The sequence below is a fragment of the Mobula birostris genome, chromosome 3 (assembly GCF_030028105.1).
Source record: "Mobula birostris isolate sMobBir1 chromosome 3, sMobBir1.hap1, whole genome shotgun sequence".
In the NCBI taxonomy this organism is placed as follows: domain Eukaryota; kingdom Metazoa; phylum Chordata; class Chondrichthyes; order Myliobatiformes; family Myliobatidae; genus Mobula; species Mobula birostris.
Genome location: NC_092372.1, coordinates 232,580,035 through 232,607,302, shown reverse-complemented (window position 1 = coordinate 232,607,302; position 27,268 = coordinate 232,580,035). Strand labels below are relative to the sequence as shown.

Below are 27,268 nucleotides of genomic sequence, written 5' to 3'. Positions count from 1 at the left end.
ACCATGGCAGATCAAGTGATTCTTGAAAGATCATGACCAATGCATTTATTATCTCTTCAGCAACCTCTCTCAGGACTCTGGAATGTAGTCCATCCAGCCCAAATGACTTATGCACCTTAAGACTATAAGATATATGAGCAGAAATAGGCTATTCGGCCCATCAAGTCTGCTCTACCATTCAATCATGGGCCGATCCAATTCTTCCAGTCATCCCCACTCTCCTGGCTTCTCCTCATACCCTTTGATGCCCTGGCTGATCAAGAACCTATCTATCTCTGCCTTAAATACACCCAATGACTTGGCATCCACAGCCACTCGTGGCAACAAATTCCACAGATTTACCACCCTCTGCCAAAAATAATTTCTCCACATCTCTGTTCTAAATGGATGCCCTTCAATCCTGAAGTTGTGCCCTCTTGTCCTAGACTCGCCCACCATGGGGAATAACTTTGCCATATCTAATCTGTTCAAGCCTTTTAAAATTTGGAAAGTTTCTATGATATCCCCCCCTCATTCTCCTGAACAGGGAATACAGCCCAAGAGCTGCCAGATGTTCCTCATATATAACCCTTTCATTCCTGGAATCATTTTCGTGAATCTTCTCTGAACCCTCTCCAATGTCAGTATATCCCTTCTAAAATAAGGAGCCCAAAACTGCACACAATACTCTAAGTGTGGTCTCACGAGTGCCTTATAGAGCCTTAACATCACATCCCTGCTCTTACATTCTATACCTCTAGAAAAGAAACCAACATTGCATTCGCCTTCTGCACCACCGACTCAACCTGGAGGTTAACCTTTAGGGTATCCTGCAAAAGGATCCCCAAGTCCCTTTGCATCTCTACATTTTGAATTCCCTCCCCATCTAAATAATAGTCTGCCTGTTTATTTCTTCCACCAAAGTGCATGACTATACACTTTCCAACATTGTATTTCATTTGCCACTTCTTTGCCCATTCCCTTAAACTATCTAAGTCTCTCAACTCTACCCGCTCCTTCACTTACCTTTGTATCATCGGCAAATTTAGCCACAAATCCATTAACCCCATAGTCCAAATCATTGACATACATCATAAAAAGCAGCAGTCCCAACACTGACATCTTGTCAAAGGCCTTCTGAAAATCCAAGAACACCACATCTACCGCATCTCCTTTGTCTACCCTGCTTCTAATTTCCTCAAAAAATTGCAGTAGGTTAATCAGGCAGGATTTTCCTGTCAGGAAACCCTGCTGGCTTTGGCCTATCCTGTCATGTGCCTCCAGGTATTCCATAATGTCATCCCTAACAATCGATTCCAACAACTTCCCAACCACTGATGTCAGGCTAACAGGTCTATAGTTTCCTTTTTGCTGCCTCCCACCCTTCTTAAATAGCAGAGTAACATTTGCAATTTTCCAGTGATCTGGTACAATGCCAGAATCTATCGATTCTTGAAAGATCATTGTTAATGCCTTAGCAATCTCTCCAGCTACTTCCTTCAGAATCAGAGGGTGCATTCCATCAGGTCCGGGAGAGTTATCCACTCTAAGACCATTAAACTTCCTGAGCACCTTCTCAGTCGTAATTTTCACTGCACATACGTCACTTCCCTGAGACTCTTGAATGTCCGGTAAACTGCAGATGTCTTCCACTGTGAAGACTGATGCAAAATACACATTCAGTTCCACTGCCACCTCTGCATCTCTTAGTACAATATCTCCAGCATCATTTTCTATTGGCCCTATATCTACCCCCAACTCTCTTTTACCCTTTATGTACTTAAAAAAGCTTTTACTATCTTCTTTGATATTAGTCACCAGCTTCCTTTCATAATTCATCTTTTCCTTCCTAAAGACCTTAGTTTCTTTCTGCAATTTTTTAAAAAGCTCCACAATCCTCTATCTTCCCACTAGCTTTGGCTTCCTTGTATGCCCTCTCTTTTGCTTTTACTTTGACTCTGACGTCACTTGTCAGCCATGGTAGTGTCCTTCTTCCACTCAAAAATTTCTTCTTATTTGGAATATATCTGTCTTGCATTTCCCTCATTTTTCACAGAAACTCCAGCCATTGCTTCTCTGCTGTTCTTCCTGCAAATGTCCTTTCTCAGTCAATGTTGGCCAGTTCCCCTCTCATGCCATTGTAATTTCCTTTATTCCACTGAAATACCAACACATTGGAATTTAGTTTCTCCTTCTCAAATTTCAAAGTGAGCTCGATCATATTGTGATCACTGTTCCCTAAGGGTTCCTTAACCTTAAGCTCTCTTATCACCTCCGGATCATTGCACACCACCAAATCCAGCACAGCCGATCCCCTAGTGGGCTCAGCAACAAGCTGTTCTTAAAAAGCCATCCTTTAGACATTCTATAAATTCTTTCTTGAGGTCCAGTACTGGCCTGGTTTTCCCAATCCACTTTCATGTTAAAATCCCCAATGATTATCATGCCTTTTCTACCTCCTGCTGTAATTTGTAATCCACATCAATGCTGCTGTTTGGAGGCCTATATACAACTGCCATTAGGGTCCTTTTACCCTTGTCATTTCTTACCTCAACGCATAGAGACTCTACACCTTCTGATCCTATGTTATTCCTTTCTAATGATTTAATATTGTTTTTTATACGCAGGGCCACACCCCCCTCTGCCAACTAACCTATCTTTCCGATACACCGTATATCCTTGGACGTTCAGCTCCCAATGGCAGCCATCCTTTAGCCAAGTTTCAGAGATCTGTAGCTGAATTTCAAGATCGGCCATTTTATTTCTTATGCTGTGTGCATTCAAATACAACACTTTCAGTCCACTATTTGTTGCTTTCTGTTTTAACTGCACCACGCCTCTATTGCCCTGTAACTCATCCCACTGGCTGTCATTATGCCTCATTTCCTCGCTGTCCTTTCTATCATTTCTGTTGCACGCTATCTTTGATTTATTTCTGTTTTCCCCTTCCTCAGCCCCATCATTCTGGCTCCTGTCCCCCTGTCAAATTAGTTTAAACCCTACCTAACAGCTCTATTAAACCTGCCTGCTCGGTTATCGGACCCCTTTTAGTTCGGGTATAACCTGTTCTTTTTTTTTTTTTAAACAGTTCGTACGTCCCCCAGAAGAGGCCCCAATGATCCAGGAATCTGAAGCCCTGCCCCCTACACCAGTCTCTCAGCCACACATTAATATGCCTGATCATGGTATTCTTGTGCTTGTTAGCATGTGGCACAGGCAGCAATCCTGAGGTTACTACCCTGGAGGTCCTGCTTTTCATCTTGCTCCCTAACTCCCCGAATTCTCTCTTCAGGACCTCCTCCCTTTTTCTACCAAATAAGACTGAAAGAGTACAGAGAAAAATTACAAGGATGTTGCCCAGGCCTGGAGGACCTCAGTAATAAGAAAAGATCGAATAGCTTAAGAGTTTATTCCTTAGAACATAGAAGATTGAGGGGAGATTTGATAGAGGTATACAAAAGGGCGATAGATGGGGTAAATGCAAGCAGGCGTTTTCCACTGACATTGTGTGAGGCTACAACTAGAGGTCATGGTTAAGCGTGACAGGTGAATGTTTAAGGGAAATATGAGGAGAAACATAACTCAGAAGGTGGTGACAAAGTGGAATGAGTTGTCAGTGCATGTCATAGAATCAAAGAAAATTACAGCACAGAAGCAGGCTCTTTGGCAAATCTAGTCCAAGCCAAAACCATTTAATCTGCCTACTCCCATTGACCTGCAACGGGACCACAGCCTTTCGCACTCCTACTACCTCCCATCGACCTGCACCAGGACCATAGCCTTCCGTACCCCTACTATCTCCCATCGACCTGCACCAAGACCATAGCCTTTCATACCCCTACTATCTCCCATCGACCTGCACCAGGACCATAGCCTTCTGTACCTCTACTATCTCCCATTGACCTGCACCAGGACCACAGCATTTCGTACCCCTACTATCTCCCATTGACCTGCACCAGGACCACAGCCTTTCGTACCCCTACTATCTCCCATCGACCTGCACCAGGACCTCTACTACCCACACTGATCCAAACCTTGCCTGAACATGGGCATTGAGCTTGCGTGCACCACTTGTACTGGCAGCTCGCTCCACTCTCACAAACTTCCCCTCATATTCCCCTTAAACTTTTCACTAGTCACAGGCCTCTAGTCAAAGAGGCAACCGTCTACTACCCAGTGTAAATGCTGAATCGATTTCAATACTTTGGAAAAATTTGGATGGATTCATGGACGGGAGGGATATGGTACGGGTGCAGGTCCATGGGACTAGGCAGACTAGTGTTTGCCATGAACTAAATGGCTGAAGGACCTATTTGTGTGCTGTAGTGTTCTATGACACATGGACACAGACAAACTCCCAAACAGACACACACATCCGCACATACACACACACACACACACACACACACATACTCACACCAACACACACACATTCACACCCACATCCACAGACCTGGAAATGCAGGATGATGGTCCAGATCAGACCCAGTGTGAGTTTGGGGTTCCCATCAGCAATGTCGTCATTTCGGATGTTAACCAGCCGGACCTGGAGTGACAAAAGCAGATTTCAGAGAGGAGGGAGGACGGACATGGGTGGGTGAAGAGGAAGGTGGTTGGAGGAGGAGGGAGAAGGGGAGAAAGAGAGGGTGGATGGGGGAGAAAGGGGGAGGAGAGGGTGGAGGGGGGAGGGAAGACTGGATGGGGGAGAAGAGGAGTAGAAGATGGACGGGGTGGGAAAGGGTGAGGAAATGGTGGATGGGGGAAAGGGGGAAGGGAGAGCGTGGATGGCAGGAGAGGGGGAGAAGCAGTGGGTGGATGAGGGTGGACTGCGGACGGGGAGGGGAGAAGGAAACGGTGGATGTGGGAGGGGAGGAGGAGATGGTGGACGAGGATGGAAGAGGGGAGACAGTGGATGGGGAAGAGGGAAGAGGGGAGACAGTGGATGGGGAAGGGGAGAGAGGGGAGACAGTGGATGGGGAAGGGGAGAGAGGGGAGACAGTGGATGGGGAAGGGGAGAGAGGGGAGACAGTGGATGGGGAAGGGGAGAGAGGGGAGACAGTGGATGGGGAAGGGGAGAGAGGGGAGACAGTGGATGGAGAAGGTGGAGAAATAGAGGGTGGTTGGGGGAAGGCAGAGAGACAAGAAGGGGAGGGGAAGTAGGAGCAGGTAGATGGTGGGGAGAGGTGAAGAAGGAGATTGGACAGCGTTAGAGGAGGAAGGGCGAGAGGGTGGATGGGGAGGAGGGAGAGGAGGGTGGAGGTGGAGTGGAGATGGAGACGGTGGAAGGGAACAAAAAGGTGGTGGACAGCGAGTGGAGAGGTGGAAGGTGAGGAGGAGAAGGAGATGGTGGACAGAAATGGGAAGAGGGAGAGGCAGAGGGGAGAGGGGGTGAGGGGGAGATGTAGAGTGAATGGGGAAGGGTGGGTGAACAGGTGAGTGGGAGGTGGAGAGACAGGATGGAGAGTAGGAGGGGTGAGGGGAGACAGACGGGGTGGACAAGGGGAGAGTGAGAGGCGGAAGTTGGACAAGAGGTGGGGGAAAGGGTAAGGGAGAGGAAGGGTGTGTGTGGTGAAAATGGAGGGGTGATTGTGGATAATGATGGGGAGCATGGGCTGGAGGGGGAAGAAGTGGAGGTACAGGGGAAAGGGAGAGCAGGTGGGGATGGGGAAGTGATGTCCCCTACCTGCCGGTGCTTCAGATACTCCAAGGCGATACCAACATTCTGCAGTTTGTGGAACCTCATTCGACCCTTCTCTCGAGGCTGAGGAAGAGAAAACAGTGGTCACTCAGACGGTCACTCCCCATTGTACCCAGTCACTCAGACAGTGGTCACTCCCCATTATAACCAGTCACTCAGACTGTCACTCCCCGTTGTACCCGGTCATTCAGACAGTGGTCATTCCCCATCATACCCGGTCACTCGGACAGTGGTCATACCCCATTATAACCGGTCACTCAGACAGTGGGGCCCCCCCCTGTTATAACCGGTCACTCAGACAGTGGTTATTCCCCGTTATAACCGGTCACTCAGACAGTGGTTATTCCCAGTTATAATCAGTCACTCAGACAGTGGTCACACCCCGTTATAACCGGTCACTCAGCCAGTGGTCACACCCCGTTGTAACCGGTCACTCGGACAGTGATCACACCCCATAATAACCGGTCACTCGGACAGTGGTCATTCCCCGTTATAATCGGTCACTCAGACAGTGGTCACACTCCAACAAAGCCAGTCACTTTGGGACTGTGGTCACTTCTCACTACAAGCCCATAAGATGTAGGAGGAGAATTTGGCTATTTAGCCCATCAAGTCTGCTGCACCATTTCGTAATGGCTGAATCATTATTGTCCTCATTCCCATTGTCCTGCCTTTACCCTGTAACCTTTCACATTCTACCCAAGAACCATCAACCTCTGCTTTAAATATACTCAATGACTTGGCTTCCACAACCATCGGTGGCAACGAATTCCACACATTTAACACCCTCTGGTTAAAGATCCTTTCAACGCCTACTCTATCTCAGCTTTTCAATATTCAATAGGTTTCAATGAGGTCTCCCTCATTCTTCTAAACTCAAGTGAGTACAAGCCCGGAGCCATCATAATCCCTTTCATTCCTGGGATCATTCTCGTGAATCTCATCTGGATCCTCTGCAATGCCAGCACGTTTTCTTGGATAAGGAAAGCAAAACTGCTTACACGACTCCAAGTGTGGCCTGAACAATGTCTCAGAGAGGGAAGGGCGGGTCCACTGGGAGGGTGGACACTGGGGAGAGAGAGAGAGAGGAAGGTAGACACGGGGGGGGTGGGGGGGGAGGGGAGGGTGGACACTGGGAAGAGAGAGTGTGGAAACACTGTGGAGAGGGGGGAGGTGGGTCTGTTGGAAGTGTGGGCACTGGGGAGAGAGGGGAGGGTGGACACCAGGGAGACAGGGTAGGGTGGACACTGGGGAGAGAGAGAGGAAGGTAGACATTGGGGGGGAGCATGGACACTGGGGAGAGGGGAGTGTGGGTCAACTGGGACTGTGGACAATGAGGAGAATTGAAAGGGTGGGCACGGGGGAGAGGTGAGGGGAGAGGAGAAAGTTGATCCATTGGGAGTGTGGACACGAGGGGGGGAGGAGAAAGAATTCTTTCATCATTCAGAAAGAAAACACATTCCAAAGATCAATGATTATGGCTATAAATGAATTCTCAGCTCTCCTTGCCTCTTGGCTTGGTTTTGGCTCAGGTTTACTTACAATAACCACTTACTTCCAGGGTACCGAGGTCCGGCTTGGTATTGAACAATAAACTGGGCTGGGTGCAGCGTTTTCACTGAATACTGCACCTCTCCGTTACCCAGGCAGTAACAGCTCTCCAAAATACCAGATGTAGTCTGTGGTCTCGTCTCACTCTCCGTGCCACCCCAACCTGTGTAAATCAGTCACTCAGATAGTGGTCAGGCCCTGTCATACCCGGTTGCTCCGACACCGGTCAGTCCCTGACAAACCTGCACTCTCCATGCCTCCTCAACCTGAGTGAATGGGAGGGAGTGTACCAATAAGAACCCAGGACAGGTTTGAGGCAAAACACTGCTCTCACTCACAGTTCCCAACCTGGGAACCAAACGCAACCAAAATCCGCTTGCTGCTGCGCAGTGACCGATAATCTGAGCTGAGATATTAGCTCTGCAGGGACAGCTTTCAGTGTGGTGTGGGGGGAGCTTCATTCACGATGTAAGGAGCTGCCCCTGCAAAGCTCTTCAGTGACAGAAATGATGACATGCAGTAGTCACCCACTCACACACAGTTAGACACCAACACACACTCATGGGGGGGGGAGGGGGGTGGTGGAGCATATGTGGTCACCCAGACTGGACACTGCTCGAGCAGCTCCACAAATGCTGGCTCCAACCAACAATCATGCCCAAACAGCCAGGCAATGAGATGGGAAGGTCCTGGCCTGTTACCAGAGGTCAGTTGAAATCTGTGATGGTCTGACCGTGGGGACAGGCATGCGGCAGAGGTTCCAGGCAGACACACTCACCAGACGCCTCCTCATCTCTCGTTCCTTCCGCTACACAGCAGGAGCGGTGCAGGAAGGGGCAGGGGATAAAGTGCAAAGGTCATAGGTAAGGGAACAATTCAGCAAACAATACAAAGCAGGAGAAGAAAGAAGCAGGAAAGAAACCCCAAACCAGGCCCCTCAGGGTGTGGAATGGGCACTGACCTGGAAAGTGACCTCAAGCCTGACCCCTCGGGGCATGGAACAGTCACTGACCAGGAAAGAGACACCAATCTGGACCCCTTGGGGCACTGACCCAAACTGACCCCACTCCAGACCTGGACCACCCCAACAACCCCCAGACCCAGACGACTGCACCCCCCACTCCCAGATCTGGACTGACCTAATCCACCCAAAAATCCCCTCTGAAGGGCAGCATCCATTGCCCTCCTCCTCTGTACTTACCCTCCAGCCTCATCTTCCATCTCCCTCCGTCCTCACTCTGCTCCTCCATCCTCACCCTCACCCTCCATTCTCACTCTTCTCCCTCCACCCTCTCTCTCTGTCCCCTCCTATCCAGTCCCTTCCCTGCGGCACACACATAGAAACATAGAAAATAGGTGCAGGAGTAGGCCATTTGGCCATTCGAGCCTGCACCGCCATTCAGTATGATCATGGCTGATCATCCAACTCAGAACCCTGTACCTGCCTTCTCTCCATACCCCTGATCCCTTTAGCCACAAGGACCATATCTAACCCTCCCCCTGTCCCTTCCTTGCAGAACCCACCTGTCCCGTCCCTGTGGTACACACCTGACCCTTCCCTGCCTGTCTCATCCCTACAGCACACACCCATCCCATCCCTGCCTGTCTCACCCCTGCGGCACACACCTGTCCTGTCCCTGCCTGTCCCGTCCCTGCAGCACACACCCGTCCCGTCCCTGCACCCACCTAAACACAGAAGAGAGGCTTCAACACAAAACCAACAATCCCACATTGAGACCTTCAAAGCAAAAAGAACACTCCATGGAGACCCCCCGCCCCCCCCAGTGACAGAGTTGCCACAGTGAGGGAGCGAAATTTCCCACACAGGCACCTCTGTGTGTGTGTGTGTGTGTGTGTGTGTGTGTGTGTGCGCTATTTGTTGAGGGAGGGGGAGGACAGGTAGCTGCTCTCTGCTGAGGAAGGGGGAGGACAGGTAGATGCTCTCTGCTGAGGGAGGGGGAGGACAGGTGGGTGTTCTCTGCTGAGGGAGGGGGAGGACCGGTAGATGGTCTCTGCTGAGGGAGGGGGAGGACCGGTAGATGGTCTCTGCTGAGGGAGGGGGAGGACAGGTGGGTGCTCTCTGCTGAGGGAGGGGGAGGACCGGTAGATGGTCTCTGCTGAGGGAGGGGGAGGACAGGTAGATGCTCTCTGCTGAGGGAGGGGGAGGACAGGTAGATGCTCTCTGCTGAGGGAGGGGGAGGACAGGTGGGCGTTCTCTGCTGAGGGACGATAGGGCAGGTGGGTGTTCTCGCTGAGGGATGATAGGGCAGGTGGATGATGCCTGGATTTTTGGTTAGTTCAAACCTGTTAGTAGGACGTTGTGGTGGAGTTGCAAAAGCAAAAGCAAAAGCTAAAGACAAAGTTAAACAAAGAATTCACTCTCCAAGACTCACCAATGAATCTCCTGAGAGAACTTCAAGCAGCGAGATCAAGTTATGTCCATCACGCAGATCTTCATACAGGTCATCGATACTGCGGTGGGCCTGGCAAAAATAATGGAGTGTGATCACTTCCCCAGATAGACTACATACTGATCCTATCATGATGCTTAAAATCTCCACCCCACTTAACTCAACCCAACCTGACCTGGCCCAACCAAATCCAACCCAACTCAACCAAACCCAACCTGTTTCAACCAAACCAAACCCAACTTGACACAACCAAGCCACCCTGAGCCAACCAGACCCAACCTGACCAAACCCAACCCAACCCAACCAAACCCTACCCAAAAAAACCCAACTTGACCTCACCAAACCCAACCCCACTCCATGAAATACGACCAGACATGACCAACCCGAACATGACCTAACCCAACCAAACCCAATCTGACCTGATCCAAAACCACCAAACCCAACCCAACCTAACCAAACCCAACCAAACACAACCTGACCCAATCAAACACAACATGACCAAACCCAACTCGACCTGACCCGGTCCAAAAGGACCAAACCCAACCCGATCCGACCCGATCATACCCAACCCGACCCGACCAAGCCCAGCCCACCCAACCAAACCCAACCCTAGCCCATCAAATACGACAGGACACGACCCGACCAAACCCAACCTAATTTGGCCAAAACCAACCTGATCAAACAAGACAAAACCCAACCTGACCCAACCTAATCTAACCCGACCAAACCCAACCTGACCTGATCCAAAACGACCAAACCCAACCCAACCAAACATGATCCAACCAAACCTAAACCAACCCGACCAAACACAACCTTACCCAAACACGATCAAACACAACATGACCAAACCCAACCTAATCAGACCAAACCCAAACCAAACTGACCCGATCTGACACAACCAAATCCAACCAGACCAAACCCAGCCTAATCCAATCTGACCTGATCCATACCCAACCCAACCCAATCTAACATAACCTAACCCAACCTGACCCGTCCATTCCCAACCAGACCCAATCGGTACCCAGCCAAGCCCGACCAATCCCAGCCCAGCACGAGCTGACCAAAAGCCCAACAACCAACCCAAATCACTCCACCAAACCTGACCAGACCCAACCAAACCCGACCTGACATGATCCAACAAGACCAAAACCAAACCAACCTGATTCCACCAACCCAACTCGACCAAACCCTCCCGACCTGACCAAACCCAACCCGAACTGACCAACTCAACCCAACTAACCTGTCCAAACTAGCAAAAGCCAACTTGACCCGACTAATCAAGACCCAATCCAACCAAGTCCAGCCAGTAAATCCCACCACCTCAATGCTGGTAGCAGCCTGGGTCACAATGTTACTTTCCACTTGCGCATCCCTGAATATTGGTTGTAGTGGATGCAAACATGGACTGAAACAGTTACTGAGGGTTGCAAATGGAACCGACCAGACCACCATCTCTGTCCTTTTGTTGGAAGAAAGGTCATGATAAAGAGCTGAAGATTGCTGGGCCTGGGGCACTGATCTGAGGGGCTCCTGAGTTGATACCTGGGAGGACTGACCTCCAACACCTTAATTCATGACAATGGAAGACGGCAGCAATTGGACTGTTTCCCCTTGGTAACATCAACTAGGTAGCTTGCTACTATGTTTAATGATGTCAGGACAGGTGCAAGTGAGAGATTTGCAAGACAACTTCAGGGCCAAAGCACTGCTTATGCCATACTTGGAGAGCACAGTTCGAGTCACCACACCACAGGAAAGATGTGGTATTAATAGAGAATGCTAAGAGACTCACCAGGATGTTGTCTGGAATGGAGAGGGGGTAGTAATAAGGAGAGACTGGATAGGCCTGCAGATGCTGGAATGAGGAGCAACAGATCAAACACCCAAAAAGATTTCTGCCCAGTTACTTTGTATGTTGCATTGCACATGCTGAGGAGTGGCTACAGGAGTGACAGATCTTTCTCAAAGCGGAGGGGAGTTCACCACTCTTAAACTAGGGCTAGTCATTGAGGAGAACGGCAAGTCCCAGTGGAGTACTGTAGGACAGAAAGACCCAGGGGTACAGCAACAGAGTTCACTGAAAAAGGACACAGGTAGGCAGGGTAATGAAGACGATATTTGGCATGCTGGCCTTATCAGACAAGAACTGAGTATTTAAATTGGGATGCCATGTTATAGTTATAAAAGTGAGGCCACACTTGGTGTAGCGTGTGAGCTGTGGTTGCCCAGCTGTGGGAAGGGTGTCAGTAAACTGGAAGGTTTGAGTTATAAGGTGAGACTGGATAGACTGGGACTGTTTTCTCTGGAGTGAAGGAGGCTGAGTGGTGAAAAATAAGTTTATAAAAAACATGAGGGACATAGAGGGGATGAATGGTCACAGGATTTCCCCAGGATAAGGGAGTTTAAAACTTGAGGGTTTAAGGTGAGAGGGGGGAGATTTAAAGGGGAGCTGAGAGGTATATTTTCCACATAGCTATATGGAATGAGCTGCCAGAGGAGGTGGAAGCAGGTACAATAATGACATTTAACAGGCACTTGAACAGGTTGACGGACAGAAAAGGTTCAGAGGGGTATGGGCCAAATGCAGGCTAATGGGACAAGGTCAGCGAAGCATCAGGGTCGGCATGAATGAGTTGGGCCAAAGGGCGTGTTTACATGTGATTGAAGTGTCACATATAAACCGAGTCAGGAGTCAGCTGAAATCGCAATGCTTCAACGTGATCACGCTTTTTTACAGTCTTCAGCGGGTACAAGCCTGTCTCCGATTCAATGGTGACCCACCCACTCAGCTACAGATCACCCTAATGGAGGAAGTGTTGGGTGTGATGGAGCAGGAAGGTCATGAGGGGCAGCAGGGGAGATGGAGCAGGGATGGTCACCCTGATTGTGGGAAGGCTGCGTGATGGAGTGGGGGAGTGACAGAGCAGAGCGTGGAGCAGGAGGTGAAGCAGGGGTGGAGGGGACCCACTCCTTGCGGGTGGGGTCGGTAGAGGGAGGATTAGTGAGAGAAGAGGACAGGGTTAGGCACGGCCAAGGAGTGGGAGGGTTCCCCTTTGGCAGAGATGCTGCAGCAATGAACATGGACAGAGACCAACAAAGACCATCACCTACCTCAACTCTCCAATGCTACAGGGGAAAAGTGGGGGTGGGGAAAGAGACAGGGTGACAAAGAGGAGGAGGAGGAGGAGGAGAAGGGAGAGAAAGAGGGAGGGAGGGGTATTAGGAAGGAAAGATGAAAAGAAGGAATGTGAAAGCAGAGGTAGACAAAAAGGGTGAAGGGATGAGACGGAGAGAAGAAAAGAAGAGCATTGAGAATGTTAGTATCTATGTAGAGAAGATAAGTTGCATAATGCCAGCAGGACCCACTGGCAGCAGTTTCCCACAGCATGCAGTAGTACATGTGCAGACACACAGGTAACTGGTAAACTTGTCTGATTCTAGGACACACCCTTCACCTGGAGAGATTATCAATCTGCATCTCACCTGTACATCACCCAGAGAGATTAACGATCTGCCTCTCAGCTGCCCTGCTCATTCCCCTGGATCTAGATGCTTTACAAACTGATGGCCAGGATGGAAGAGGTTAAGATAAGACCATAAGACATGGGAACAGAATTAGGCCATTCATCCCATTGAGTCTGCTCTGCCATTCCATCATGACTGATCCTGATACCACTCAACCTCATACACCTGCCTTCTCGCTACACATTGACCTTCTACCTGCACTGAGCTCCCTCTGGGATCTAGACTCTCATACTTTTTGTTCCAACACAAGTTCAGGAACCTTCCTCAAACATCTGTCTGGAGCTTCCTATATGACCCTCCTCCTCCCTTGCCTGGAGCCTTCTGTATGACGCCTCCTCTCACAGTCTAATCAAACTCAGTTTCTTCCAGGAAAGTGTTTGTTGCTCATCACTGTTCCCAGAACACATGAACTTAGAAACATAGAAAATAGGTGCAGGAGTAGGCCATTTGGCCCTTCGAGCCTGCACCGCCATTTATTATGATCATGGCTGATCATCTAACTCAGAACCCCGCCCCAGCCTTCCCTCCATACCTCCTGATCCCCGTAGCCACAAGGGCCATATCTAACTCCCTCTTAAATATAGCCAATGAACTGGCCTCAACTGTTTTATATCTATTTAGATTAAACTCCACCTACCACTTCTCAGAACAATTCACTGATATTGCCCTGTAATCCAATACCACCCTCCACACTGTCTACAATTCTATTCATCTTTGTGTCTCAGTCTTACTGATCGCTCCACCAGTTTGTTCCCCAAACAACAATCCTATGATTCAGCGGGTTTCATTTCCTAAATTGAGGTCAAGTACAGCCTCTTTTCTGGTAAAATATAATTTCAAATAAGTCACTTTCAGGTACAAAGTTATTGGATGACTTGTCTTGGGCCCAGCACATTGACACAATTATAAGGAGAGCAGGCCAACATCTAACAAATTTCGACAGATGTATGGTTCAAATTTTCCTGACTGCTTGATCATGATCTGCCAGAACAATCTGAATGTGCTGAAAAGTAATTAGCTGCAGAGTAGTGTACTCTGCACAATAGATCACAGGCACATCCTCCCACCATCAGTATTATCTACAGCAAGCAACATCCATCAGAGATCCCCACCATCTTCTCACAGCGACCATCAGGTAGGAGGTACAGAAGCCTGAAATCTCATGCCACCAGATTCAGAAACAGTAACTTCCTTTCAACCATTCATGAAGTGACCAGCAAAACCCAAATCACTGCAGTTTAGCAATACTATGACCAATTTGATCACTTTGAATTAAAACAAACCTAAGTGTTTTTTAAAGCTCTAATTGAGGTTTTTCTTGCAAAAATTGTGTATAATTTATGTTTGACCTTGTGAATGCTGCTCTGCACCTGTGATGCTGCTGTAGTTTTGCATCGCACCTGTGCACACATGGACACACCTGTGCAGATAACAATAAATTCCACTTTCACTTCTAACTTTTAAAAAATTCACAGTCACTACTGGAAAAGTTAAAATTCTCAAACTAAAACCTATGGCATTTGGACCTTCTGTGATTCCTGCTGATGACAGTCACAGTATCATAGAATCACTGGGCGGGGGGCAGGGGGAAGAAGGGGAAAGATGGCATATTTATGTGAGGGGAGTTGGGGGTGTTTGGGGTTTGCAAATTTTTGCTTCTTTTTCTTTTCATGCGGGGGATTGATTCTTTCAACTGCTTATGTAGTATTCTGCATTTTATGGCTATCTGGAGAAGACAGATCTCAGTTTTGTATTCTGCATACATACTTTGATAATAAAAATTAACTTCTGAACCTCAGTAAATATACTTAAGACAAGGTTGGATAGATTTTTGCATAGTAGGGGAATTAAGGGTTAGGGGGAAAATGCAAGTAGGTGGCGATGAATCCATGGCCAGATCAGCCATGATCTTATTGAATGGTGGAGCAGGCTCGACTGACCAGATGGCCGACTCCTGCTCCTATTTCTTATCTTCTTATGCCCCTCTTATATTCTCTTTGGACCTTTGTACAGCCCACCTGCCCCATTACTACTCACACACCGTTTCATCCATTACCCACTCCACCAACCCTATCACTGCCCACAAACGGTCCATTTGTCACTCCATTACCCCACTCCACCAATCTCATCACAATCCGTATGTGGTCTGCAGTGCCCCTCTCCACAACCCTCCCAATTAGTCACTTGCCTCCCTCAGCCCCTGTCCCACCCCCATGACTCACCTTCATCAGGTGTTTGTTGACCCATTTGGTGAATGTTTTCTTCTGGACTCTGTCCCGTTCATCTGAAACAGAAGTTTTCATTAACATTCACACTACAGTGTGGTGAAACTGCCAGTGAGGCCGCTAATACCACAGGTAACACCATCTTCTGTGGGGCAAAACTCCCAAATGTGTATAAACCCCTCCTTAATGAGTTGGAAACACACTTCTCCCCCCCGCCCAGACTGGGTTATACAACCCTCCCTACTAGGACAGAAACCCCTCCTGACTGGGCCAGCAGCCCCCTCAGATTATTAAATCTTCGTAACTAGGACAGAAACCCCTCCAGACTTGGGCAGAAACACCTCCCAGACTGGGTTATAAAACCCTCCCTACTAGGACAGAAACCTCTTCTGACTGGGGCAGAAAAAACATGTCCATCAGACCAGTCCCCCAGTGTTACTCACTCCCAGGCTGAACATATTTTACATCTGGTTTGATGCACAGAACAAAGTGCTAGCGAGGAAGGCACCCCTCTCCATCTGGCTGGAGCTGAGGTGAGGAATACCCTGGCCAGAGTCAATCCACACAAAGCCGTGGTCCAGGTCCAGTACTGAAAGAATGCTCACCAAGTGATGAACATGCTGACAGATATATTTAACATCTCTCTGGTATAATCCATCATCCCCTCAGTTTTGAAGATGACAACCATCATTCCACTGTCAAAGAAGGCGGTGGCAACCTGCTTAAACGACTATCATCCAGTGGTATTGACATAACCATTATGAAATGCTTTCAACAGCTGGTCATGGAGCACACTAGAGCTTTTTTCCCAGCTTCACTGGACCCTTTCCAGTTTACTTATCGCTCAGCTCAATACATTGATGTTGCAACAGCCTCTGCCCTTCACTCTGCCCTTTTCCACCTGGAATATGGGGTCTAATATGCTGGTTTGCTGTTTATAGACTTCAGTTTGGTATTTAACAGCATTTTACCCCAGAAAATGGTGGGGAAACTGTTTTTGCTGGGTCTCAACACCTCCGTCAGTAACTGGATCCTGGATTTGTTAACAGAAAGGCCACAGTCAGTCCGTGTGGGCAGCAACAGCTCTCGTCTTGAGCGATGGCTCTCCCCAAGGCTGTGTGCTTAGCCCACTGCTGATCATACTGCGGACGCATGACTGCGTTGCAGGATTCAGCTCAAACTGAATGGAACAACAGTGGTTGGCCTCATCAACAACAATAAGAGGGAGTACCGAGAGGAAGTGGAGCAGCTGCTGGACTGGTGTGAGTACAACAACCTATGGACAAGAAAGGAAATCATTGTGGACTTTGGGAAGGTACAGATGAACCATCCCCTTCTGCGCATACATGGCTCTTCCACTGAGAGAGTTAACTGCACCAAGTTCCTGGGAGCTGACATCACCTCTCTGAACGTGAAGGCACTGCAGTGTTTCCACTTCCTGAAGAGACTGAAGCACCACCATCTTAAGTGAATTTTACAGGTGCAGCATTGAGAGTGTCCTAACCAGCGGCATCTCCATCTCCTCTGGGGGCAATTGAGCATTACTCTGGAAGTCCCAACAAAAGACTTTGAGAACGGCCAAGAGAATCATAGGGTACTCCCTACCGTCCATTGGGGATATTTATCAGGAGTGCTGCACAGTCAGGGCCCTCAGCATTATCAAGGATCCCATCCATCCAGCATTTGCTTTGACTTTCCACCATCAGTAAAAACAAGAACAGTCAGGATGGGTAACAACTTCTTCCCTCAGGCCATTAGGCTTCTGAACTCCCTGCCACATCACATTTGAAGTGTTACTGAATAATCTGTACTGTACCTTACAGTATTTAATTTATGCACTTTGGTTTACCCATGCTTAAATCATTTGTAGATTTATTTCTTACTTTTTGAAGTTATTGTGTGTTATGTGTACGTTATGTATACTACTATGCTTTACAGGCTGCTCCAAAGAATCATTGTCTCAATAGTGGTATATGTATACACTATATATAGTTAAATGACAATAAACTTGACTTTATGGATGGAGTATCTCATAGTCATAGTCAAAGTCATACTTTATTGATCCCAGGGGAAATTGGTTTTCATTACAGTTGCACCATAAATAATAAATAGTAATAGAACCACAAATAGTTAAATAGTAATATGTAAATTATGCCAGTAAATTATGAAATAAATCCAGGACCAGCCTATCGGCACAGGGTGTCTGACCCTCCAAGGGAGGAGTTGTAAAGTTTGATGGCCACAGGCAGGAATGACTTCCTATGACGCTCTGTGCTGCATCTTGGAGGAATGAGTCTCTGGCTGAATGTACTCCTGTGCCCACCCAGTACATTATGTAGTGGATAGGAGACATTGACCAAGATGGCATGCAACTTAGACAGCATCCTCTTTTCAGACACCACCGTGAAAGAGTCCAGTTCCATCCCCACAACATCACTGGCCTTACGAATAAGTTTGCTGATTCTGTTGGTGTCTGCTACCCTCAGCCTGCTGCCTCAGCACACAACAGCAAACATGATAGCACTGGCCACCACAGACTCGTAGAACATCCTCAGCATCGTCCGGCAGATGTTAAAGGACCTCAGTCTCCTCAGGAAATAGAGACAACTCTGACCCTTCTTGTAGACAGCCTCAGTGTTCTTTGACCAGTCCAGTTTATTGTCAATTCGTATATATATCTGGTCAGTATAGCCACTTCTAACAGGCTGGCATTTACAGATGACAGTTCTGCCTTTAATAGTATAAAATCCAAGCAAACTTATCACCAAACCCCTGGTCCAAGGACTCTGCATCTCCACTGCAGATAGATCTTTGACTTCCTAACCAACAGAGCACATTCCACAAAGAAAGGCAACAACACTTCTCTCATGATTATTCTAAACACTGATTGCACAAGGCTGCGACCTCAGCCCCCAACTTTCCTCGCCCTGCACTCCTGACTGCGTGGCCACATTCTGATCCAGTTCCATCTACAAGATGATACCAACAAAGTGAGTTGGATCTCAAATAACAATGAAGCAGAATACAGGGGGAGATTGGGAGGAAGGATGGGGGAGATGGGGGAGAGACAGGGCAAGCAGCGGGGTGGAGGGACGGAGAGAGAGGCGGGTGAGAGAGAGGTGGGTGAGATGGGTATAGTGGTGAGGGGGAAGAGAGTAGAGTGGGGCAGAGGGGGAGAAGGGGGAGAGAGAGGGAAGGGGGGAGGTGGAGGGGAGAGGGAGCGGGTGAGAGGTACAAAATGGGGGAGTGGGGGTGAGGGGGAGAAAGGGTGGGGAGAGGGGTAGCAGTGGAGAGAGAGGGAGCGGTGGGGGGAAACAAAGGGGGAAAGGGAGAGGGAACTGAGGGGGTCATCAGAGGTTGAGGGGTCGTCGGAAGCTGTGGGGGGACTATTTGTTGTTGAATGGGTGTGTGGAGGTTGAAGGGGAGGTTGGAGTTTGAAGAGGGAGATTGGAGGTTGAGGAGAGATGTTGCAAGTTGAGTTGGGACATCAGAGGTTGTGGGGGGAGGTTGGAGGTGGTGGGAGAGGTTAGAGGTAGGGGAGGTTGGAGGGTGAGGGGGAATATTTGTTGTTAAATGCAAGTTTGTGAATGTTGAAGGAAAAGTTAAAGGTTGAGGGGAGGCTGGAGAATGAGGGGATGTCAGAGGTTGAGAGGGAGATAGGAGGTTAAGGGGAGGATGCAGGTCGAGGGGGGGAAGGATGCAGGTCGAGGGGGGGGAGGATGCAGGTCGAGGGGGGGGAGGATGCAGGTCGAGGGGGGGGAGGATGCAGGTCGAGGGGGGGAGGATGCAGGTCGAGGGGGGGGAGGATGCAGGTCGAGGGGGGGGAGGATGCAGGTCGAGGGGGGGGAGGATGCAGGTCGAGGGGGGGAGGATGCAGGTCGAGGGGGGGAGGTTGCAGGTCGAGGGGGGGAGGTTGCAGGTCGAGGGGGGGAGGTTGCAGGTCGAGGGGGGGAGGTTGCAGGTCGAGGGGGGGAGGTTGCAGGTCGAGGGGGGGAGGTTGCAGGTCGAGGGGGGGAGGTTGCAGGTCGAGGGGGAGGATGCAGGTCGAGGGGGAGGATGCAGGTCGAGGGGGAGGATGCAGGTCGAGGGGGAGGATGCAGGTCGAGGGGGAGGATGCAGGTCGAGGGGAAGGATGCAGGTCGAGGGGGAGCTTGCAGGTCAACTGGGGACTTTGGAAGTTGGGGGGAAGTAGGAGGTTGAGAGGGATGTTGGAGATTGAGGAGGGATGTTGGAGGTTGGATGTTGAGGGTTGAGATTGGAGGTCGTTGGAGGTCGAGAGGGAGGTTGGTTGAGAGGGTATGCTAGAGGTTGAGGGGAGCATTTGTTGTTTAATGGGAGTTTGTGAAGACTGAGGCGAAGGTTAAAGGTTGAAGGGGAGGTTGAGGGGGACATCGGAGGTTGAGGGGGTTGGAGGTTGAATAAGAGTTTGTGAATATTAAGGGGAAGGTTGGAGGATGAGATGAAAAGTCGGAGGTCAAGGAGGGACGCCGGAGGTTGGACATTGAGAGGGAGAGATTGGAGGTTGAGTGGGGATGTTGGAGGTCGAGAGGGGATGTTGGAGGTCAGAGGTTGAGGGGAGATGTCGGAGGTCAAGGGGGTGTTGGAGGTTGAGTGGGGAGACGTGGGAAGCTGTGGGGGACATTTGCTGTTGATGGGGAGTTTGTGAAGGGTGAAGGTTGGATATTGGAGGTTAATATGTTGGGTATGGGGAGGGTTCAGGAGGAGTGGCAGTGAACAGGGCCCAGGAGATCACTGCGGCAACACTGGTGATGGATCGAGTGGAGGGAAGAGTCATAGAGTCATGGAGCTCAGAAACAGGCCCTTCAGCCCAACTGTTCTGTGCTATGTTCCCAGTGACCTGGTCCCATCTGCCTGCTTTGGGCTTTGGCACACTAAACCTCTCCTATTCATATACTTATATACTGTATATGGCTTTTAAACGTTCTAATGCGCCCACCCGAACCACTATTTCTGCCAGCTCATTCCAAATACACACCACCCTTTACGTAAAGAAGCTGCCCCGATGTTCCTTTTCAATCTCCCACCTCCCTCTGCCTTTTTGTTTTAGCAACCCCTTCCCGGGGAAGAAAGATATGCTTTCACCCTGTCTATACCCCTCATAATTGATAAAGATCTATCAAGTTATTTCTTCATTGCCTACCTTCCAAAGCCCTTGGCTACATAATTCTGCCACCTGGATTCAGACAACATCTTGGTAAATCTTTTCTGCACTCTTAATAGTTTGATAACATTTTCTTCCATTACAAGGTGTCCAAAACCATACTCCAAGTGTGAATAGAGATCAAAGGATGTTAGCTCGAACATTACAGCACAGTACAGGCCTTTTGGTCATAATATATTGCCAATCTTTTTACCTACTCCACGATCAATCTAACCCTTCCCTCCTACGTAGCAAACCAGTTTTCTATCTTTTATTCACCTATCTAAGAGTTCTTTAGATGCCTCTAATATATCTGTATCTGCCACCACCTGGGCAGCGCGTTTCACACCCACCACTCTTTGGTAAAAAAAAACTACCTCTGATAACTCTCCAATGACCTTAAAATTATGGCTCCCTGAATCTTCCCTCCACTCGATCCATCACCAGTGTTGCCGCAGTGATCTCCTGCGCCCTGTTCACTGCCACTCCTCCTCAACCCTCCCCATTCCTGCCCTCGGAGAATCTGTGCCTCCTGTGACCTCCTACACCTCTATCGAGTCACCTCTCTCCTCCTTCGCTCTGAAGAGGAAACCCCTTAACTCACTTAGCTAAGAATCCCGGAGAATTTACTGGAACAGGGAGGGGCAAGCTCAGGGAAAGATTGAAAAAAAGAGGGATATTTAAAATCAGAAGATTGTCCAAGCAGTTGGGCGTCAGTACAGAGTGGGCGTTGTGGTCGTTATGGGGGTCAGAAAGATCGGAATCAGGAAGTCAGAACAGCAAGACAAGAAACAGAGGTGACCGTTTCGGCAATTGGTGGACTGAGGCGAGGGCAGTTAGCAGCAGCAGGAACGGGGGGAATTCAGATTTACTTTACTTGGAGAGCAGGGACTCTGCAAGGAACGCCCACAGACAGAGACGTCTCTGACTGGGAGAGGACGCAACTAATCCCGGCATGAAACGGTTAAGAATCAGAGCTGGCAGCCTAACATCACACACAGCCAACCTCCTCCAGCGAGTTCGGAAACATCGCCCGTTCCCGACACTGTAAGAGCAGAAAATACCTTTTCGGGCCTCAGTGGACCTGAGCGCGTCCAGATACAACCTATCTTCGGAGGTCAGCCGACCGTGGGGCTCCTGTCCGTGGTACATGGCCCGGGGTAACGAGAGTAGAGCGCTTCTTTCTGCTCTCTCACTGAGGGCTCCGTGTTAATGCTGTTCGACTTGTCCCAGCCTTTCAATCCGTGCCCCACCCAAAGAGCCAAGGTGTGGCCCGAGGTGTGGCTACACTCACAGAAACACCCGGAGTACAGCCAGGACCGAGAGAGAGGGAGGGATCTGTACGTCTGAGGGAGTGTGAGGGAGCTCAGGGCGTGGGGGGAGGGATCTGTACGTGTGAGGGAGCTCAGAGTGTGGCGAGGGATCTGTACGTCTGAGGGAGCTCAGGGTGTGGGGGAGGGATCTGTACGTCTGAGGGAGCTCAGGGTGTGGGGGAGGGATCTGTACGTCTGAGGGAGCTCAGGGTGTGGGGGAGGGATCTGTACGTCCGAGAGAGTGTGAGGGAGCTCAAGGTGTGGGGGGAGGGATCTGTACGGCTGAGGGAGCTCAGAGTGAGGGGGAGGGATCTGTATGTTTGAGGGAGTGTGAGGGAGCTCAGGATGTGGGGGGAGGGATCTGTATGTCTGAGGGAGTGTGAGGGAGCTCAAAGTGAGGGGGAGGGATCTGTACATCTGAGGAAGTGTGAGGGAGCTCAGGGTGTGGGGGGAGGAATCTGTATGTCTGAGGGAGTGTGAGGGAGGGATCTGTACATGTGAGGGAGATCAGGGTGTGGGGGGAGGGATCTGTACGTCTGAGGGAGTGTGAGGGAGCTCAGAGTGATGGGGAGGGATCTGTACGTCTGAGAGATCAGGGTTTGGGGGAGGGATCTGTACGTCTGAGGGAATGTGAGGGAGGGGGAGGGATCTGTACATCTGAGGGAGCTCAGGGTATGAGGGGAGGGATCCGTACGTCTGAGGGAGCTCAGAGTGGGGGAGGGATCCATACGTCTGAGGGAGCTCAGGGTGTGGGGGGACGGATGTGTACGGCTGAGTGTGAGGGAGCTCAGAGAGTGGGGCAGGGATTTCTCAGTTCCATCCCTCACTTACTGACTCTCTCTGACCATCTGAACCCAGAATTGCATGATCCTCTCCCTCCCCCTACCCCACTGAATTGCACTCCTCAGTGTTGATCACCCCTCCTACTAAACCATTCATAACCCTGCAACCCACAGTCGAAAACCTTCCAGCAGATTGTCCAGAGCAGCACTAGTGTTCCTCTTCTGGCAGCTTGTGCCAAGCATGATGGTGAGGAGAACCGTGGGGAATCCTGATGACATCGGCTCACTACACTGGAGCACATGGACAGGTCTATGGAGAGGATATGGTCACGGGAGGAATCGTTCAGGGGTAAATGGTCAGAGGGAAACAGTTACAGAGAGGAAATGGTCAGAGGGAAACAGTTACAGAGAGGAAACAGTTACGGAGAGGAAACGGTCAGAGGGAAATAATCCATGTAGAGGAAATGGTCCAGGGAGAGGAAATGGTCATGAAGTGGAAAGGAATGGTCCATGTAGAAGAAACGGACCATAGAAAGGGAACAGTCAGGTGGAAACAGTCTACACTAGGGCAAATGGGAAACAGTCAGTATGGAGCGGTTCAGTTCAGCGTCTGTGTTGGAGGTCTCTGAGCTGTCAGTCCTAGCCCCGCTATAACCAGCTAAAAATACTATGATCTCCGCCATTTCAGGCAACCAAGCCCAGATCCCTCAAGAGGAAGACCTTCCTCTCATTTCCCAACCACTCTGGTGATCTATAGATGTGACCCTCTCTCTTGGAGTGTGGTGACCTCTGGACATGACCCTCTCCATTTCCTCCCTACTCTCAGAGAACACCAGCCTTTCCTCACCCCCTCACCAGCGCCACCCCTGTCCTCCAGCCAAGGATCCCAACTACCCCATCGGCGGCTGCACACCCATCCTCCTCTGGTCTCACTTGCACTGCCAGACCTTTGTGACAGAGAGTTAGTCACAACCCATTACATCATCCTTATCTATATCAAGGAAACAGCATGCAAGTGTCCGGAGGCCAGCTCATGCACATCACCTTTCAAAACTATACTGGCATTAGTCAGCCGTGGGTTGGTCCACACGGCCTCATCTCAGTCACCCAGGCTCGCAGGAAAACTGCAGACGATTTCCCCTCCATCTGAGTGGGCAGACAGTGTGGGCAAGGTCTCTTACACCCTGCATTCACATTTCCACTTCCTTCTTTCAGACTGCTCTCTCCACTCCTCTGGTACATGAATACGGTGAGCCCACACAGACTTTTCCCCATCGAAAGGGAGCCAAAAAGTAGGGGGGGGCATAGGTTCACAGTAAGAAGGGAAAGATTTAAAAATCAACTTTTCCACACAGAACGTGGTGAGAGGATAGAACAAGCTACCAGAAAAAAGTGATTCAGGAAAGTATAATGTCAAAGTTTACAGGAAATGTGGATGGGTACGTGGATAGGCACGTGGACGGGGACATGGAGGGGTAGGGATCTAGATGGGTAGGGTTTACAGGGATCTGGGTCAAACAAGGGAAAATAGTTAAGCTGGATGAGTTTGGGCCAAAGGGCCTGTTCCCATTCTATATTACTCTGTGATTTCCCATGTCCCTCCCTTCTCCTCTCTTTTGGTACAAAGGTAGCTGAGAATACAGGAGGTAATGGCAGTGGGCAGGAGTTTGCCAATGGGTGTGATATGGGAAAACAAGAGATTCTTTGTGGAGAGAAAGAATGGAAAGGCAGATGTTTTTCCACAGGGAGCTAAAGCCTCATTATAAGACCATAAGACAAAGGAGGAGGCCATTCAGCCCATCGAGTCTGCTCCGCCATTTTATCATGAACTGATCCATTCTCCCATTTAGTCCCACTCCCCCGCCTTCTCACCATAACCCTTGATGCCCTGGCTACTCAGATACCTATTCCACAGATTCACCACCCTCTGGCTAAAAAAATTTCTTGGCATCTCTGTTCTGAATGGGCGCCCTTCAATCCCTAAGTCATGCCCTCTCGTACTAGACTGCCCCAACATGGGAAACAACTTTGCCACATCCACTCTGTCCATGCCTTTCAACATTCGAAATGTTTCTATGAGGTCTCCCCTCATTCTTCTAAACTCCAAGGAGTACAGTCCAAGAGCGGACAAATGTTCCTCATATGTTAACCCTCTCATTCCCGGAATCATTCTAGTGAATCTTCTTTGAACCCTCTCCAACGTCAGCACATCCTTTCTTAAATAAGGAGACCAAAACTGCATACAGTACTCCAAGTGAGGTCTCACCAGCGCCTTATAGAGCCTCAACATCACATCCCTGCCCCTATACTCTATTCCTCTAGAAATGAATGCCAACATTGCATTCGGCTTCTTCACCACTGACTCAACCTGGAGGTTAACCTTAAGGATATCCTGCACGAGGACTCCCAAATCCCGTTGCATCTCAGAACTTTGAATTCTCTCCCTATTTAAATAATAGTCTGCCCATTTATTTCTTCTACCAAACACTTTCCAACATTGTATTTCATTTGCCACTTCTTTGCCCATTTCCCAATCTATCCAAGTCTCTCTGCAGACTCTGTGTTTCCTCAGCACTACTGGCCCCTCCACCTATCTTCGTATCATCAGCAAACTTAGCCACAAAGCCATAATCCAAATCATTGATGTACAACGTAAAAAGAAGCAGCCCCAACACAGACGCCTGTGGAACACCACTGGTAACCGGCAGCCAACCAGAATGGGATCCCTTTTTATTCCCACTCTCTGTTTCCTGCCAATCAGCCAATGCTCTATCCACGTATGTAACTTTCCTGTAATTCCATGGGCTCTTATCTTGTTTAGTAGCCTCATGTGTGGCACCTTGTCAAAGGCCTTCTGAAAATCCAAATATACAACATCCACTGCCTCTCCCTTGTCTAGCCGACTTGTAATTTCCTCAAAGCATTGCAATAGGTTTGTCAGGCAGGATTTTCCTTTAAGGAAACCATGCTGAGTTCTGCTTATCTTGTCATATGCCTCTAGGTACTCCATAACCTCATCCTTGACAATCGACTCCAACAGCTTCCCAACCATTGATGTCAAGCTAACAGGTCTATAATTTCCTTTTCGCTTCCTTGCCCCCTTCTTAAATAGATTAAATATACTAGAAACATTGCACAGAAATCAGCCAGCCTCCTCCGTACTGACCATGAGGTCTACCTATACAAATCCAATTTTGCGAATTAAGCAGAGAAAAATCATTCAGATACCAGGTAATCAGGAAGGCCAATGGAGAGCTGATGTTCATTGATGCAACCTCACAGGCTGAGGTGAGACTACCTGGGGAATGTGTACAGTTAAGTTATACTCTTGCCACCCTCCATTCCCCCTCTCCTTCCCCTCCCCCACCTCTCTCACTTACACACAGCTTGCTACCTTCACACTGCAAGCTGTGACTTGGACAGAAGTGCTGGTGATCTGGATGGGGCTGAGGTAGGCATGTTCACGGCTCGAGCTAACCGCCCTGGGACAGGGGAGGGAGAATGCACGGCACGAGGCACGTCCCTCAGCTTGTCTCAACAGCTCCACATACGCTGCTCAGAAAAGGGCTGAGTTCTCCCACATCCAGTCCAGACATGGCTAATTATGTAGCAGCAGAGACCAGCCCATTTTGTGAGAGAGGCAGCAGTGAGGAGGAGAGAGAGGTGAACAGGGTACACAACTGACACCATTCCATCCACACAGCACCAAGTAACACAGGCATCAAATCCAGTTGTAACTAATCAACCTTCTCCACCCGCCCCCCCCCCACCTTTATCTTACAAACACAAGTTTATTATTAATACTGCAGGATTACAACTCTACAATACTCCTCTACTAGATTATAAACACTACAAACCTCTACAATGATAACAACAGCTCCACATAGCCTGTTCACTCTGGAATTGGAACTGGTTGATTATTGTCACATGTAGTGAAAAGCCTGCCTTGCATATTGTTCATTCAGATCATCATTCACAGTGCACTAAGAAGACAAAGGAAGGCAATACAGAATAACATGTTACAGCTGAACAGAAAGTTCAGTGCAGGCCTAACCCTAACCCTAATGCGAGGTAGACTGTGAGTTCAAGAATCCATCTTATTGCATTAGCGGACTGTTCAAAAGGCTTCTAAAAGTAGGTAGAAGATATCCAGGGACACCCAGGCATGAGCATACCCCTGGAAGATCACCAGGTAATCAGCTTAGCTGGACCCCTCAGTTTCCATGACCGCTCCAGGACATCTTTACCCTGACCCACTCTCCCCAGTATTGAGTGACCAGGTATCAGGAGGGTGGGCAACTGCTTTCCAGACTTTAGAGGTCCACACTGGGAAAAACTTTACCCCCACCCCCAATCAGCGCCAATCAACTCACTGTTACCCCCCCACACTTCCCCTCCCAATGGCCCACTCGCCAACACTGCCTTGTTCCCCACTCATCGTCTTTCTGCTCTCCCTACCATCCTGGATTAGTCCTCAAAACAATCCCACTCCTTATCCCCTCCCCGAGCGCCATCTTCACCTCATTTCCCCCCAAGACAGTGGGGAGCAGTTCAGAGCAGCCTCTGAGTTCAGACCAAGAGCAACATCACCATTCTGTAATGGGGCAGGAGGCCTGGAGCCCC

General features: G+C 49.3%; 1 protein-coding gene across 18 annotated transcripts in view; it reads right to left on the bottom strand.

The window, feature by feature from the left end:
• LOC140195654 (plectin-like) overlaps nt 1–27,268 on the bottom strand; it is a 435,007-nt gene that overhangs the window by 158,186 nt on the left and 249,553 nt on the right. For 9 of the 18 annotated variants that reach the window (XM_072254355.1, XM_072254359.1, XM_072254360.1 and 6 more), the window contains 5 exons: nt 15,387–15,448; nt 12,751–12,765; nt 9,622–9,711; nt 5,663–5,740; nt 4,433–4,525 (listed from right to left, as the gene is read on the bottom strand). In XM_072254355.1, coding sequence (XP_072110456.1) covers nt 4,433–4,525; nt 5,663–5,740; nt 9,622–9,711; nt 12,751–12,765; nt 15,387–15,448 — 338 coding nt within the window. Of the gene's footprint in view, nt 1–4,432; nt 4,526–5,662; nt 5,741–9,621; nt 9,712–12,750; nt 12,766–15,386; nt 15,449–21,614; nt 21,765–27,268 lie in introns of those variants that run through there. The other 9 variants (XM_072254356.1, XM_072254368.1, XM_072254372.1 and 6 more) reach the window with 3 other exon arrangements.